The sequence below is a fragment of the Neopsephotus bourkii genome, unplaced genomic scaffold (assembly GCF_033783945.1).
Source record: "Neopsephotus bourkii isolate Nb327-2 ecotype Australia unplaced genomic scaffold, CSIRO-AGI_Nbou_v1 NB_1031, whole genome shotgun sequence".
NCBI classification, from domain to species: Eukaryota; Metazoa; Chordata; class Aves; order Psittaciformes; family Psittacidae; genus Neopsephotus; species Neopsephotus bourkii.
Window position 1 is genome coordinate 210,502 of NW_026901520.1, and position 17,114 is coordinate 227,615.

The 17,114-nt window shown below is 53.6% G+C and overlaps 2 protein-coding genes across 2 annotated transcripts in view; one reads left to right on the forward strand and one right to left on the reverse strand.

Moving 5' to 3' along the window:
* Window positions 1–8,427, forward strand: part of CTNNA1 (catenin alpha 1) — a 104,920-nt gene extending 96,493 nt beyond the window's left edge. Inside the window, exons 16-17 of the mRNA XM_061360572.1 lie at window positions 5,071–5,205; window positions 7,833–8,427. Coding sequence (XP_061216556.1) covers window positions 5,071–5,205; window positions 7,833–8,120 — 423 coding nt within the window. The 3' untranslated portion in view covers window positions 8,121–8,427. The remainder of the gene's footprint in view (window positions 1–5,070; window positions 5,206–7,832) is intronic.
* A 4,025-nt stretch (window positions 8,428–12,452) lies between these two features.
* The window catches only part of SIL1 (SIL1 nucleotide exchange factor), a 76,934-nt gene continuing 72,272 nt past the window's right edge, over window positions 12,453–17,114 (reverse strand). Inside the window, 3 exon segments of the mRNA XM_061360571.1 lie at window positions 12,453–12,874; window positions 14,335–14,499; window positions 16,924–17,020. Coding sequence (XP_061216555.1) covers window positions 12,524–12,874; window positions 14,335–14,499; window positions 16,924–17,020 — 613 coding nt within the window. The 3' untranslated portion in view covers window positions 12,453–12,523.

The window sequence follows — 17,114 nt, forward strand, 5'->3', positions numbered from 1 at the left end:
AATTTTCAAGTGCCCCATAGACTGAATGGGGAGATTGTCAAACCTCCAGGTTTTTTTTCATTGTCCAGTCAGAATTTGATGAAGACTTTGATCAAGGCATGTAGTGACCCAGTATTTGCTATGCTGTCCCAAGCTGGTGTGCGTGTGTTGTGCTACATGTACAGAAGTGTTTGAAAAGGATTCTTATAGGATTGAATGAGTATGGCCAGCAATTCATCTGCCTGTCCTGAGCCACTTCAGAAACTGGGTTGGGCCAGGCAAAAGCACCTTTGGTCTCTGTCCGCACCCAAATTGCAGAGGAACATCAGCATTAGTAATAATACTCTGCCTTCAAGAGGAACCCTGAAATGCAGGTAGGTTAAGTCTGAGATCATGGCCTAAACTTTGTTTTGTACAGCCATCACCTGCTTTGCAGTCCTTCTCTGAATATAAAGTCATAAGGCAAGGTATGAAATGAAACTGTGTCACTTTGGAAGTCAGTCTCTGTAATGCAGACCTCTCTTTAAATGCTGCATCCAGAGGATGTTGTCTTCACCCTTATTTATTAATGATGGAGTGAGGAGGGTTCAGTGGGGAGCGAATGTTGAAATGTGTTTTTTAAATTGGGTCTCCTTGCTCTAGAGCATTTTGACAACTATATTTCTGGAAGAATCAGGTGTGCTGCTGCTGTAGGTAAATGAAGCAAGGAACAGTTTGTGTTACAGAGCTCAGGGGAGCTTGGGCTGAAGGTTTACAATGCCTTTTCGGTTTTCCTTTTTAATTCACATGTTTTATGCAAAGCTGGTGTTTGGTTTTCTGCACCAAGCCATTGCAAAATACAGGAGAAAACGAAATGGCTCCTTTTAGCCTAAGTAAGGTCCTTAAAAATGTAAAAGGTTAAGCACACATTGGAAGATAAATATAAGCAGGACTGTACAGTTAGTCATTCTGACAAGGATATAGCCTTTTTTTCCTTCTCCATACTTCACTAATACTTGGAGCTTGCATATTTCATTAGATGTGCTTACATACTCTTTAGAAACTTGTTAATGTAGAAGTGTCTGACAGTTGCAAGGGACATACAATGCAACCACTTCAGCAGAGCACTAATGCCTTCCTGTGCCTAATACGGGCTTTTAACAAATGGATGGGGTTTTATGTCCTGTTTGCCATGCGACACTGGGTGAATCATGACCCCTCGTGTTAGTGTGTCAGGAACTCCTAACTCCTGCCGTCAGGCGCTTTTACAGCACATTTCCTTTGAAGCTCTAAAAGCTATTATCCAAGGTATTTCACGTGTGGTGAGAAGTGTCTAGCCATCAGCCGGCAGGTTTTCCCAAAGGTATTCCATCTTTCACTCAAAGCAGCACTCTGCTTGTTTGGAGTGGGGGGACAGGAAGCGCTTCTGAGTACAACACACACGCAGATGATTTGCAGCATCATGAGCCTCCCTAATATTTATTTTTTGATGTTGAAATACTTACAAAGCAAAAGAAAAAACTGTTGCTTTTTCTTTCTGATAGTGCTGGGAGGTTGAGAGTACATCTGTACCTGAGCATGACATTGAAAGGAGCTGGGGGCAAGCACAGGGATTGCCCCACTCCCCAGGAAGATGCTCCAGCAGCCTCTTGCTGTCAAATGGTCCATGCTCTGTGGAGGCTGGTCCAAGTGTGTGCTCCCTGCCACTGCCTCTGCTTCCCCTGTGTGCCTGCTTTCAGCCTCTCTAACCAGAGTACTGAGCCCAGCTGTGACATGGGGCTGGCAAGGGTATTTCAGTGTGAATTACTGTTTATACCCTAAACAGGAGATGCTGTGGGAGGAAGAAAAGTGTAGTTGCTTCTTACACCTACCAGACATGTGGGGACAGGGCTTGTGTGCTTGTCTTAATCAGCATGTACCACAGGAGAGCTCTTCTGGCTTTCCCTGCTCCTTTTCTTTACAGAAAGGGAGAAAGAGGTGATTCTGCTGCTCTGAAGGCTCAGCTGGGGCAGTAGGAAGCGAATGTGTGTGCGTTTGCTCTGTCTGGGATGGATGCTGGATTTGATGTGAAGCAACCAGCTTAGCTTTTCCAACAACCACCACAGAGTTACAGAATCCCAGACTGGTTTGGGTTGGAAGGAGCCTACAGCTCACCCAGTTCCAACCCCTGCCACAGGCAGGGACCCCTTCCACTGGAGCAGCTTGCTCCAAGCCCCTGTGTCCAACCTGGCCTTGAACACTGCCTGGGATGGGGCAGCCACAGCTTCTCTGGGCACCCTGTGCCAGCGCCTCAGCACCCTCACAGGGAAGAGCTTCTGCCTCAGAGCTCAGCTCAGTCTCCCCTCTCAGCAGAGTCAGCATCTCGTTTTGGTGGGTTGGGGAGGTGGGGGTGTCCCCAGTGCACATTTGTTCCTGTCTACAGTGCAGCTATCTGCTGTGAGTGTGTTGTGGGAATCCTCCCCAGCCAGCTCTGCAGGCAGGGGTTTTGTGTCTGTGGATGTTGCAGGTTAATACAATAATGTAATCTCTCTTTATCAGTGTTGAAACTGTTGCCTTTAGGGTTTTTTAGGTTTTATCTGAGTGTTCCTGCATAGGAAAGGACAGGGCTTATACAGGCACCCGCAGTGCCTTTTGTTGATGTTCTTTTTTATCTTGTGTTACATCTCTTTTTAAGCGTCATCTGTCTTTGGACTGAGTTCTCTATTCTGCTTGTCGAAATAGCACACACAGGGTAGGATGTGGCTTTCCAGCTCATGTCAAATTGATCTATACAGCTGAATAATATTTCCTATCCCATCCTTCCCCTGCTAATGTTCTGCTGTCATCCTCAGCCACCAGGAAACATGCAGCAGCCTCTTTCCTTGCGAGTGTCTTTCCTTACCTAGTTTCCATAAACTTGGAGCCTGTAAAGCTCCTTGCATTGTTCAGGGTCCTTCTGATGTGCCGTATTGTGCACTTGTCAGCGTGCCATTCAGCGTGCTGCTGTGCCGCCCGTTGGCTTTGTTAGATGAGCTTTCTGGGAGATGGAGAGCTTTTTCCCAAATGGTAATTTCAGCTTTTCATTAGCTCTTTGGCCAGTGCTATTTGTGGACTTTCTCAAAAACATCTTGTACTGCTGACTAATATTGATTAGCTTAAAAAATGAACCTGCAAGCTTCTGCTACTCTGTTGTTTGTGGGTTTCACTTCACTGATGGAAGCACCGTACCTGCATAAGAGTTGCAGATACTTTGGGTGGGAAGCACCGTACCTGCATAAGAGCTGCAGGTACTTTGGGTGTTTCATTACATTCCTTAGAACTAAGAAGGTGATCTCAGTCAGTTTATGGTCACACTGGGTCAGATGCCCACAAAGCCATCCAGTCTCCATAGCCTGTGCTGCACAGCATGACGTGCTCGTCCCAACTTGCCAAGAATCCCATTGTAGTGTATGTCCTCACGTTGTGTGTATGTGTGTGTGCTGCCTTGGATCACAGCTCAGCAGTCTGCCATACAGGGCATCTCTGTATGCAGCATATAGTACAGATCTTTCACCTCTGCTGTGCTCAAGTACATTGGCTTAGAAAACCCACTTGGTCTGGCCCTGGATAGAACAAACATATTTACTAGCTACACTCACCATCCTTTCAGAGTTAAATGTCTGTTTTGGCAGATGAGCCGTTGTGGGTAGCAAATACCCCATGTGGATGCTGTCAGCAGGGTGTCCTCACCTGCAGGCACCAGAACGTGGGCACAGTATCATAGAATCCCAGACTGGTTGGGGGTGGAAGGGCTCATCCAGCTCCAACCCCTGCCACAGACAGGGACCCCTTCCACTGGAGCAGCTTGCTCCAAGCCCCTGTGTCCAACCTGGCCTTGAACACTGCCAGGGATGGGGCAGCCACAGCTTCTCTGGGCACCCTGTGCCAGCGCCTCAGCACCCTCACAGGGAAGAGCTTCTGCCTAAGAGCTCAGCTCAGTCTCCCCTCTGGCAGGTTCAAGCCATTCCCCTTGGCCTGTCCCTACAGGCCCTTGTCCAAAGCCTCTCTCCAGGTTTCTCGTAGCCCTTTTAGGCACTGGGAGCTGCACCCCAGGACCATGGCACACGTGCCCTTGGGTTTATTCATCAGCAGCGCAAAAGTCTGGTGGGCAAAGGTTTTTTGGTTCAGGGCATGCCAGCAGCTTTATTCACTGATCTTCATACAGCCATAGTGTGCCAGTAAGTGTGAGACAGCCCCGTTATTCCTTGTAGGAGTGATTCTGGCCACCGTGATCACTGCCTTTTTAATGATACCAGAGGACTGGCACTGGCACTAAAAGGCTTCCTGTGGCCTTTTTGTCTTATGCTTGCAGCTCCTGGTTTGGACTGTTTGTGCCCCTCAGCAGGGCTCCTCTTGTTTTGAAATCCACTTTGAGCCTGGCTCATTAATCACCTCGTGCTCGGCTCTGCGAGCAAGGGATGGCCCTTCCCTTCTGCCTGAGAAGCAGCTCTCGGAACGGCATTTCAATTGCAGAGCTGAAACAGTTGCTTTTATCTTGCAGATGAGTGCCTCAGCAAGCACCTTCAAACCTTTATTTCATGCCTGGTGAGGAATCTCGTTTCCACACAGCTGAGAAATCGGGAGCTGAAATGAGGAAAATACCTCCTCTGCCAGTGTAATTGAGTAACTGTCGAGTTGATAATTTCTTAGCCTAGAATACTGAGGATGGAGAATTGAGGCTGGGTTTGGTAATATCTGCTGGTTGCAACTTGAGATCTTGATGTCAGATCACTGCTGCTGTGTCCTGGGACCGCTCATAGTGAACAGACCTGCTCTGGAAAGGTCAGCTAGCCCTCCTCCTCCTCTTGTACCTCCTCCTCCTCGCAGGGAGCTCAGGGGCAGCTGTGCAGCTGCAGGGAGCCCCAGAGGTTCTGTTCTGATAGCCTGTGTTTATTGCTCCTGGTTTTTTATATGTATTTAGTGATGCCCATCTATTGCTCAGTTGTCTGTTGAAAACCAAGGCTCAGCAGAAAGGGGAATGCTCTCTGGAGCACATTGGCTGTTACAGAATGGAATTGTCTGGTTTCTGCCTAAATGATTTCTGTTCCAGTTTCGTGATTGTAAAGTAAAACCTCACCTTGCTTTCCTCCCCAGTGCCCTGATTCTGCGTGCAAGCAGGACCTCCTGGCCTACCTGCAGCGCATCGCCCTGTACTGCCACCAGCTGAACATCTGCAGCAAAGTGAAGGCTGAAGTTCAGAACCTGGGAGGGGAGCTGGTTGTGTCTGGGGTATGTATGAACTGTGGCACAACATCGCAGAATTGTTTAGGTTGGAAAAGACCTTTAAGAGCACTGGATCCATCTGTTAACTGCCAAGGCCACCACGAAACCATGCCCCTCAGTGCCACATCTGCACATCTTTCAAACACCTCCGGGGATCGTGACTGCACCAGTTCCCTGGGCAGCCTGTGCCAGTGCTTGGCAGTCCTTCCAGGGAAGACATTTGTCCTAATACCCAGTCTAAACCTCCCCCGGTGCTCCCCTGGTGCAACTTGTGGCCATTTCCTCTTGTCCTATCACTTGTTACCTGGGAGAAGAGACCAGCCCCCACCTCCTTACAACCTCATTTCAGGTAGTTGTGGAGAGTGGTAGGGATAAATAAATAGTGGCTGAAGAGCCAGAGGAATACATGTTGTGTCTAGCAATGAAACCAGGTCGACACTGAGAAACAGCAAGTTTGGGCTGGAGGCTTTTTTGTAGAATGTCTGGTTCATGCAGTTTTATTTCCAGGGTTAACAGTTATTCCAAGCCAAGCTTTTATGCTAAACATTATAGAATACAGACAAGAGATTCTGGAGCATTCAGTCAAAGTTGTAATGTATGCAGCAGTATTTGCCTGTGCTGCCTTGTTGTTCTTGGAGGAAACACTGTTTGAAAGGGGGGAAAACACAGACTTCACTTCTCATTACTCAGCAGCGTTTGTAGACAGATTCACTTGACTTCTGTGTAATCTGCTGTTTTTCCAGCCTGGTTTTCACTCTTACTGAGGTTAAATCAGCACAGCTAAACCTACCCCACATCTCTGCACAGCCATGGAACGTGCTGGGGTCCTGCAATGCTCCAGAGATGGTAGGATTTCAAAATAGCTGTGCCCTGAGGAGTGCAGGGAGTTTTAGTGGCTGCTCTGGTTGATGACAGCGAAAGCTGCCCCCGGGCCAGGCTGCTTCCTCATTCTAGCCATTACTTAGCAAAGAATTTTTGCACTGTAGTTCATGAAATGCTTCCTCCTAAGAGGAATCTGTGTGATGGATATCTGGGGGGAGGGAGGTGGAGCTAAATGCTTCATTTCTTCTGGCACATTCTTCCTTGCCCTGGATGGGTGTGTTTGGCCACTGGTGCTTTTGCCCATCCATGTCACGACTGAGGTGGGAGATTTGAAGGAGGGACAGAAACGGCCGATAGTCCATTATTGCTGTTTGAATCCTGGAAAGCAAATAGAAGAAGCTTTATGCCTTCTGCCATTTGGGTATTTCAGGTGCTTGAACTTACAGTGCATCTTTTTCCCTGCAAACAAGCTAGAATTGCAGATCGTGTTGCTGTGTGTCTCTGGTGCGTGCTGATGTCCTGTTTGCTGGAAGGCTGGAGGCATCAGGCTGTCAAAGCAGTAGATGTGTCATCATGCAGTAATACATACTCCAGGGTTTTACTGCAGTTAGTCAGTGTCTTCAAAATTTGCATACCCTTCTGCCATGAATTAGTTGTATGAGCAGGCTGGCATCTGTAGTGTCATCTCCTGGTTCTGCCTCTTCCCTACGATCCGGTCCACTGGGGCTAAATACTGCCAGCAGCAGTGTTCAGCTCCTGTCAGATGATCAGGTGAAGACCTCTGGCAGCCCAGGGACTTTGCCTGTCTAACAGAAAATCTCACTGTTAACATCCTGCCCCATCCAGCTACCACAGAAACATGAAAGCAGAGCTTTACAAGCCAGCAAGAGCTTGTCCCCTAAGCAATCTGACAAGTCATTCAGGGAAGTAGTTCCTTGCTTTCATTGCAGTTAATGTGATCCTTCCTGCTGTGGAGATTCATGGAAATAAGTCAAATGCAATGCAAGTGTTTTGAGTGTATTGATGGGGGAGAGGAAAGCAGCTGACTGGTGTGTTGGAGGGCACAGATCGGATCTCCCATTGTGGTCCTCAGCCCACAGCGTGATGGAAAGGAGGGTCCCAGCACTGTAAGAAAAGCAGCCACCCCCCTGCTCAGCTTGGTTCACTGCTCCACAAGCAATGCCTTCAAGGCTTCCTCCAGCACCTTCCTTAGACAGCTACAGCACAGGAATTGCAGTGTGGGGTCACCTCACTGGGCCTCCCCTTTTTCTTTCACCCTGCCCCAGTGTTGGCTCTTCAGCTCTGCCATGTGGTAAAGCTTTGGCAATGGGGGTTTCTCATTTTATTGCTCTTTCTGAGTCAGGAACCAGCTTGGAAAGGACTCAAGGCCCTGAAGATGCAGTTGTGTTCCCTCCTTTCCAATGCAGCTGAGTATTTAGGGAGATTTAAGCATTTATTATCACTGATGAAGGTATTACTGCAGCTTTATTAATTTCATTAGAGAATAAGCTACTGTTAAACCTTAGTCACAAAAGCAAACAGGAGAATCCAAATCTTGTCAGTGTCAATATGGAAAAGGCACGGATGTGGGAAAACACTGCCCTTTATTTCTGGTGGCACGAGTCAGGTTTTCACCACTTAAGTGCCTAAACAAAAACATCTCCTTAAATCTGGAACCTCAGATTTCAAAAGAAAACCCAGAAAAATCAGTGTTTGAGTGCTTTTCCCCCTCAGGATTGTGGTGTTTTCTGGAATGCTGTGTTGCATGTTACATGCATGCCATGTAACACGTGTGTGTCACCGTTTGGCAGGTGGACAGTGCCATGTCCCTTATCCAAGCAGCCAAGAACCTGATGAATGCAGTGGTGCAAACCGTGAAGGCTTCCTATGTGGCATCCACCAAGTACCAGAAGTCCCAGGGAATGGCTTCACTCAACCTTCCCGCTGTCTCTTGGAAGATGAAGGCTCCGGAGAAGAAACCCCTGGTCAAGAGGGAGAAACAGGACGAAACCCAAACCAAAATCAAGAGAGCATCCCAGAAGAAACACGTGAACCCGGTGCAGGCCCTCAGTGAATTCAAGGCCATGGAGAGTATTTAAAGCGAGGTCTGTGTCTCGGTCCTGTCTTTCTCTAGCCCACCACTGCTCCTTCCAGAACTCTGCTTTTAATATTCCGAGGATTTGTCAGAAGTTTACCCTTCCTCAAAACGTATTTCCTTAATATAATTTTGATAACTCTTGTTAGATCCTGTGGGGGAACAACTCAGATTTCTAATTCCTATCGATGAGCGTAGCTTCAGCCTGCGGGAGTGTGTTCCTTTAGATGGCTTTTAGATTTCAGGGGGGTATTTCTAGCTGAAAATCGTTTTGTATAATCCTGCTTTAAATAAACCATTCTGTAACCAAAGAGGGTTTGACAGTAACACTAACGGTTAACACTGACAGTTGACTCATGCCACTCGGAGGCTGCGATCCAGTGAGGGAATTAGATCTTTAACGCAAAGAGAAACTAACGAACGTATTGTGTGGATTAGCGCGTTCCTGCTGCTGGGGTGGAGAAAGGAGGGAACAAGCTCTGTGTGCTCGGAGGAGTATGGAAATGCAGCAGGAGACGCGTGCCCAGCCAGGGAACACCTGGAATGCCGCCATTCCCTGTGGCTGTGGAGGGAGAGGGTCGCGTTCCAGATGTTCCTGGTGGCACAGCCGCTCGGTGATGCCGCTTCCCTTCGCTTTTCCCTTTCCCTGCCCGCGGGCTGTTGCCACACGCATGCGGAGCGCTCCCGGGTTCCGTTGCCAGCAGCCTCACTGGGGCAGCACCCGGAGCAAACCCATGGAAACGGCTGATGCGGAGGCGGCTGCTTACCCCTGTGTGACAGCGGGAGGGAGAGCGGCTGCCTGCGGGCGGATCCTCCTGTGTTTTGCTGTGGGACACTAATAAAGTTGCTTTGCCCAGCTGGTGTATTGTGGTGCTGCGAAGGGAGCGGGCTCCGCTCCCCCCCCCCGGCCATTGAGATGCAAATCAGCTTTGTGCTCATTCCTCGTAATTGCTCTGCATCCTGCCTTGGGCTTCCAGAGGCACCCAGGAAAGCTGTTTGCTCAGGCTGCATTCTAGACCATGCATTATTTGTGGTTACTGTAGCTACAAGGTGTAATTGTGCTGTCTGATTTAGACGTTATGGATTTCAGTGTGTTTTACACGTGCCCATGAAGTCCGGTGTCTGAGGAGAAGTCAAAGTCGCGTTGGCTGTTTCCATAAAGCATCCATTAAAATGGAAAGCAGCCTGCTCTGTAGTTAATGTTTTAAACTGCATCTAAATTTCAGAGCCGAGCCTTGGCAATGTTACGTTATAATTTTATTTACCTTGATCAGCTTGTAATTTACTGTATCAAGGTTATTGCTGTCGTGTTACCAACACATGGAGCAGAATTCAGCTAAATAGGTCTGGGGGGATTTTGGCCAAATTTATCGTGTTTTCAAGCATTTTAGCCTCTTGAGGAGAGAATTAATAACTGAATTATGGTTTTCATATGCCTTTAACACACTCAGAGGATAAGAACCTCTGCTGCCATGGATGTTAAAGGGTTAATGGAGCAGCTAAGCTGTAGAGCTTGTTTTAGCTGTAATTATTTAACTGCTTTTACACAATACGAGGCTTTTCTCCCCTGGTATTAATATAATTGTCTTGAAGGTCACATCCCCAGGCTGCGCAGTGGCTCCCTCCAAAATACATTCATTACTCCCCCCAAAATCCAATCCACTAATGCGCTCTAAACCCCACCCTGTCCATTAGGATGTACAGGCAGATTGATGTGTATTTAGCTTTTAAATAAATGGCAGTTCATTTTGTGCTGCAAACTTTGAGCATCAGGGGAACAACAGAGGGAAACTGGGCCCTACCTGATGGGAGCTGCTTTGGAGGTGCAGCTGAGGGGCAGCTCGAGGGGCAGCAGCCAGGGACCACAGACCCAGCACGGTGCTACCCAAGAGCTGCTCCTCGGAGGAGTGTGTCTGTGTCTGGAGAGGTCAAATTGTAGAACCACAGCCTGGTTTGGGTTGAAGGAACCTTAAAGCTCACCCAGTTCCAGCCCCTCGCCACGGGCAGGGACCCCTTCCACTGGAGCAGCTTGCTCCAAGCCCGTGTGTCCAACCTGGCCTTGAACACTGCCAGGGATGGGGCAGCCACAGCTTCTCTGGGCACCCTGTGCCAGCGCCTCAGCACCCTCACAGGGAAGAGCTTCTGCCTTATACCCACCCAAACCTCCCCTGGTTTAAGTTTAAACCCATCAATCACCCCTTATCCTATCACTACAGGCCTGGTTGAAGAGAGTGTCAGGTAATTTCAGCCTTCTGTGTGGTGCCAGCACATCAAGGGGTGATGCTGAGCTCCACAGTGATGCTGAGCTGCATGGTGAGGGGGGTCCGGACACCAGCGAAGCTTCAGCTTTATTAGAGGAATGGAAAGAATTGCAGTGATTACTGCTCGATGCAGTGAAGCACAGGGGAAGGGGTTGTGCAGCCGGAACACCCTGGAGGGAGGGAGTGCAACTGCGTCCTGTTGGAACAGTTGTGTGGGTATGAGGTGGGAAAGGGTCCCAGCACCACCTCTGATGGTGAGCCATGAGCTGAAGCCTCCCCATGAGCTCAGCATCGCTTCTCAGTGAAGAGGAGGGCACTGAGACATCCCAAACCATCTCCTGAACAGGATTTGGGGTTCTCTGTGCTGCTGTGAATGGCAGCACCGGTGAGGCTATGCCCAACTCAACAGCCCCCTGCCTGCCCCAGGGCCCTGCCTGCACAGGAAGATACACCCACATTGTCTTGTGAAGTGCATTCATTAGTGAAAGCACGTTAAACCCCGGGAGCCCGGCTTACTCCACATTTCAAGTGCTCTTAATTCAATTCAGCCACGTTGAATTTGTGCTCTTTAACTGCGTGTGAAGGCTCCCGGGCCCAGGTTTAACCCTGCTCAGCAAATGCCTTTAACGTGCAGAGCTCTCCCTTTGCCCACCCAGCTCTGCTGCTGCCGGCGCAGAGCCCAGCCCCAGGCAGGGCAGCCATGGGCCAGGGGCTCTTCTGGCTGGGGGGCACGATGGGTGCAGAGAGGGGGCAAGGCACCCAAGCGTGCAAAGCTGATAGAGCAGCACCCCCGTGCAGCTGCCTCCCCAGAGAGAGCCCGAGGGCAGGTGGGAGAGCAAGCCCCAGCCCCACTGCAGGGTGCCCCGCACATCCCCCTCCCAGAGCAGAGCCCTTTGGGCAGGGAGGATGTGGGGCTGAGCACAGCTCCATGTGAAGGTCACTGAGCAGCATCAGAGGAGCAGGCTGCCCAAGGCCTCAAAAAGCCTTTGCACTGCAAGTGCCTTCCGCTGCCAAAGGGCTCAGAGCCAGGCCAGGAGGTCCTTACTTTACATTTACTTTGCTTCCTTCAACGCTCTGCCCTTCCTCAGCTGCGCTGCTGCTGCTGCTGCTGCTCAACAGCTTCACAGCTCCAAGGCATTTGAGATGAGAAAGGGGGCTCTGCCTTTGGGGGTTGAAGGGAGGGGGCTGCCCCAGCTGCTGCTGGCTCCCTCCTCACTCGCGCTGTCATCAGGAGCTGCACCTGCCCCAGCTCCTTCAGCCCAGTGGTGCAGCAGTGATGGGGCCAGGGACATCCCTGTGCCGATACCCCCAGCCCTGCTCTGGGATTCAGGCTTCCTGCAGAAAAGCTCCTGCCCAAGCTTGCCCTGGCCCCTGCCATTGGGTTGGTTTTAACCCGCACAGCAAAGCCCCGCAGGACGGGCTGAGGAATGCATTTAGGAGAAGAAAGTAACAGAACAGTCATTTTTAATCCCAGCAGAACAGCCTGAACAGAAACCTGAGAGGGGACAAAAAGCAAACTCCTCAATAATGTGTGATCAGCCCTGCTGCTTAACAGTGACAAGGGATGTGCTGGAAGTGGCTGCCAGAAATACTTTAGCCTCAGGAAGGGCTGAAACAGTGAAGCAGGGATCGGCCTGCTCCAAGCCAAGGCTGGATTAGTGCAGAGAGCCCCTCCAGCCAGTGCTTGTCCCCCTGTACCAGCACAAAGCAATCCATAGGCAAACGGTGCTGTGTGAGTGCTGGGATGCTTCATCCAGAGGCAAACCAAGCTCAGAGGCACAGCCGGGCACCGTGGGGCAGAGCAGAGCTGTGGGAACAAACACCTCCACCCGTGCAGCAGAGCAGCCCCACACGGGCAGCCCCGCATCCCCCTGTCCTTCCCACCCCAAATAACCCTGCGGACGGAAGGCTGGGGCAGTGGCAGCTGAGGCTTTACCTCATGCCCTCCAAGGCAGCTCCCTGTATTCTCCCACAGAAGGACCCGTGCCCCACACGTGTGGGCTGCATTAAGGAGGCTGCTGGCACGCTCACGGCGCTGGGGGCTCAGTGCATCCAGCGTTTATTCAGAGGTGCCGGTACACCGGTGCCATGCAGACTGCCACTGGTGCCCTGAAGTGCCTGGAGCGGAGGGAGCCCGGGGCTGCTCTCAGCTCAGCTCCTGGATGATGGTGTTCACAGAGCCCAGCAGCTCCCTGAAGTACCCGTCCTTGTCCCCCTCCCGCTGCTCCTCCGCCGCCAGCTCCTCGTACTCGCTGCGCAGGAGGCCGAGGGCGGTGCTGAGGGCCGGGTCCCCCCGGTAGCGCTCCCTGCAGAAGGCCATCAGCACCCCCAGCATCTTGAGGACCTTCTCGCGGCTGTCGTGCTCCGGCATGGCCAGCAGGTTGGAAACCACCACACACCAGTCCTGCTCCACCACCGCCGGCACCAGCTGCACCTGCCGGTACTGCTGCAGCCTCTCCTCCAGGTGGTCCCCGTGCTGCGAGTCCTCCAGCAGCATCTGTGGGAAGTGATGGGGCACGGATTAATGCCCTTGTCATGGAGGTGACACATGGCGGGAGAGCAGGGTGCACAGCCGTGAACAGCGCCCTGCAGGGTCACTCGGAACAGAAAACCAAGCCAAGGTTGTGTTTGACATGGAATTACCCACAGGGGCTGTTTGCCCGCCTCTTGGTGCCCAATGGATTCAGTCTCGCGTGGGGCTGGAAGGGGCTCAAGGGGAAGAAGTTCAGCACAAGACTTGTAAAGCCTCTGGGGCTGTTGCTGGAGCTGCTCCTGCAGCACAGACACAGCTGCTGGGCCTTGTGCTGCTCCTGTGATGGGGGCAGAGCTCGGCCTCCTCCAGCTGCAGCCGGAGCTTCCTCTCCCAGCCTGGCCAGAACCCCAGACACCGGCATTCCTCAGGGATGCTGCTGAGACCAGAAGGTGCCCGCAGGGGCCAGGGCAGGCAGGGACCTGCCCCCAGCAGCACCGGGGCCAGAGGGGGCGGCCAGGAAACCTCCCAGCACCCCCCGACACCAGCGGGGCCCACATGGTGCAGTGGCTGTTGGTAACATGGGATTCCTCAATGGATCCTCCCTGCTCGGCTGGTGGCCTCTGCAGTGATGGCCATGGTGGGGCTGCAGCGGCACGGGCTGCTCGCCTCGCACTGCAAACCAACAGAGGGGACTGAGCTGAGCTCTTAGGCAGAAGCTCTTCCCTGTGAGGGTGTTGAGGCGCTGGCACAGGGTGCCCAGAGAAGCTGTGGCTGCCCCATCCCTGGCAGTGTTCAAGGCCAGGTTGGACACAGGGGCTTGGAGCAAGCTGCTCCAGTGGAAGGGGTCCCTGCCTGTGGCAGGGGCTGGAACTGGATGAGCTTTAAGGTCCCTTCAACCCAAACCAGTCTGGGATTCTGTGAGTGCTGCACGTCAGAGCCAGCACCTGAACAGATTCAGACCTGCTAAAAGAATCTGCACCTTTACAAAGTCTCCTGGAAAACAAACTGGTTTAGAACAGCCAAAGCTCTGCGGTGCCCGAGACCCCAGCACTGCAGCAGTAATTACCTGCAGGACAAATTGGCTATGAACAGAAAGAGGATTAATCTCCATCCCCTGGAGAACAGGCGCACACACACACACACACACACACTGAGCAAGCAGTGATGGTGAGCACAGGCAGGATTCAAACTGCCATTTCCAGCAGTAATCCAAGGAAAGAAACTCCCTTGGCTGGGGCTGGGCTGCAGGGCAGGGGCAGGGGCAGGGCAGCAGTGGCTGGGCCCCAGTCCCTGGCACGTGGTTTAAGCTCACTCTGAGCTCTCCCAGGCCCTCGTGTCTGCAGCTGGAGGGAACCCGTCCCAGGAGCCCCCATGGTCAATGGGCTCCTCCTCACCCCTACCCCGTGAGGACGCACGACAGCCCCTGTGCTCAGTGAGGGGGTGAGGGTCCCGTTCGGCCCCGTCCCTCCCTCCCGGCTCCTCACCTTCTCCATGATGAGGTCGTAGAGCAGCGTCACCACACGGACGTGCAGGGGCTCCATCCCCTTCTGCCTGAAGAGGCTCCTGAGCACCTGGAGGCCGCCGAGCTTGAGGAACTGCTGCTGGGCGTAGGGGAAGTGTCTGAGCATGGAGGAGAGCGCGAAGAGTGCCTGGAGGGGAGAGAGGTCCATCAGCCCCGTGCCTCTCTGCATGGCACGCCATGGGGACAGCAGGAACGCGCTCCAGCCCACTTGTGCACTGAAACCGCTCCCTGCTGAGGGCTATCTCCAACAGTCCCCTGTATCCCTTCCCGGTGCTGCAAGGCTGCCCAAACCTGGGTGACTTCCACCCAATCTCCAACCTCCACTGTCACCATGGCTGCTCAAGGATCAACCAGAGGGGCCCGTTGCCAGCACCAAACACCATTGCTTCTCCTCGCGGTTCACTCCCCCCAGTCCTCAGTACAGAGCCTGGCTATGGGATCCGCAGGGCAAAGGGGGGTCCAGCACCGCTCAGCAGAGCCTGACCCCCTCGAGATGATTTGGACACTTGGGGACCATCCTCCCCCTGCACCCCTGTGGCCAGAGGCCACCACCAGGATGTGTCCCCGTGTCCTGGGTTTAGCAGTAGCAGTCATTTTTCTCTTTCTTGGTAGCTGGTGCAGTGCTGTGTTCTGACTTTCAGCTGGGAACAGAGCTGATAACAATGATGTTTTTGGTTTGGCCAAGGACTTTGTGAGCCTCATGCTCTGCCAGGGAGGAGGGAAGCCGGGAGGAAGCAGAGACAGGACACCTGACCCAAACTGATCAAAGAGGTATTCCATACCACAGCACATCATGCCCAGGAGGGAACTGGGAGTTACCCGGAAGGGCTAGGAGGGACTGGAGGGTTGGAGGAGGTATCGGTCGGTGCTTGGTTGGGCTGGGGGGGGCAAGTTATCGGTCACCTGGTGATGGGGTATTGTATTCTCTTCCCTTGTTATTTCCTTTATCATTACTATTACTGGTGGCAGCAGCAGTGATTTGTGTTATACCTTAGTTACTAAACTGTTCTTATCTCAACCCGTGGGAGCTGCATTCTTTTTTATTCTCCTCTCCGTCCCTCCGAGAGTAGGGAGAGGGCAAGAAGGGGGGGGAGTGTGTGAACAAGCTGTCTGGCTGGGGTTAAACCACAACACCTGGGACAGCCCCCAGCCAGGTCTGTGCTGCTGCAGCATCACACACCGAGAGCCCCGCACATCCCTCCTGGGCCTGAGCAGCGCGGGGCGAGCACCCGGGGGCAGCTGGGGGCCAAGCAGCCGAACCTTCCACCGGTGTGGTTGTGACAGCGCTGGCTTGCGGAGGGGATGGGCTGAGCGCCCAGGGCAGCGCTGCTGCTGAGCGGGGAGGAGCGGGAGCGGAGCCGGCTCCTCGCACGGAGGGAACATCCCCGCAGCGCAGGGCCAGATCCGAGCTGACAGCAGCTCCCCTGTCCCCTTGCTCCTGTTTCCCATCTCCCGAGTTGCTGCCGGGGCACTCGAGGACGGCTCCTGCTTGAAGCACACAGCAGAGGGAAGAAACGCACCTCTGGCCCCTCTGCTGTGCACCGGGGAGGGAGGGCCCCAGAGCGGGAGCCATGGGGAGGGGCTGGGGCAGCAACCTGTGCTTGGGATCCTGGTCTGGAGGGAGCTGGGAGGCACAGTGTGGGAACTGGGAATTACGAGCCTCTGTCCTGCTGGAGAAGGGGGTTTCACCCTCAGAGGCTCTCATAAGGCTGCATGTGAATGTGGACAACACCGAGGGCATCCCTGTCCCTCTTCTCCAGTGGGTGCCTGTGGGACGGGTTTGGGCTCACTGGGAAGAGCTGTCCCGCACCCACCACGCAGGGGTTCAAGCGATGCTGGTGAGGGTCTCTGCACACCCAGCCACCCCCTCCCACCCCAAACGAGCTCTGGGTTGAGCCATGGCCACTCCTGGGAGGTGTTTTGAGGATGGAGCATCCCATGGGGCACTTCTCAAGCTGGGACCTCCTCACACCCATGGCCAAACCCAAAGCCTCTCCTGGGCCTTTCCCTCACCGGAGGACTCTGACCACGGACTAAAGGGGCGCCCGGTGGTGCTGCACCACCAGCAGCAGGTCACTGCTTGCATGCAGCAGGTGAACTGACGGGAGTGAGCTGCTGGCTCCCTCTCGCAGGAGGTCACTGGGGAGCAGCAGGCAGCGGCACAGCCCCTAAGCCGAGGTGGCACCGGGCGCTGCAGCGAGGGTAATGAGATCTCATGCTCCAGGGAGCCCGGCGAGGAGCCCCCCTCCCGACGGACAGGGCTGCACATTTGGCTGCGGGCTCTCAGCGCTGCTCCGCCCGCTCCGGAGCCACCGAGGGCAGGACCCGGCGCTGGCTCCAGCGAGCGCCTCCCTCCAACCGCCCGCTCCGTGCCCCTCAGCCCCTGGGGGCTGCGCTGCCCCCCAGAGGAGCCGCAGCACCGAGCCCTGTCCCCCCCCCCGGGGCTGGCTGAGCAGAGCAGGGGCCTGCGGGCTCCCGGTGCCGGTGGTGCCCCCGGGAGCGCTTGCAGCACCAGAGCAGCTTCCCCAGAGGTGCCTCCCCACGCTCTCACCTTCTTCCTGACAGGCAGGGGCTGCTCCGTCGCCAGGATCACCAGGAGCTTCTGCAGTGCCCCCCCCTCGATGGCTTCTATCTGGACTTTGGGGTTGCTGCAGGGAACGAAGCAGAGGCAGGTCACCAGCAGAGCAGGCACGGCAGGGTGGGATGGACGCACAGCGACACAAACGATGCCTGACCCCAGGG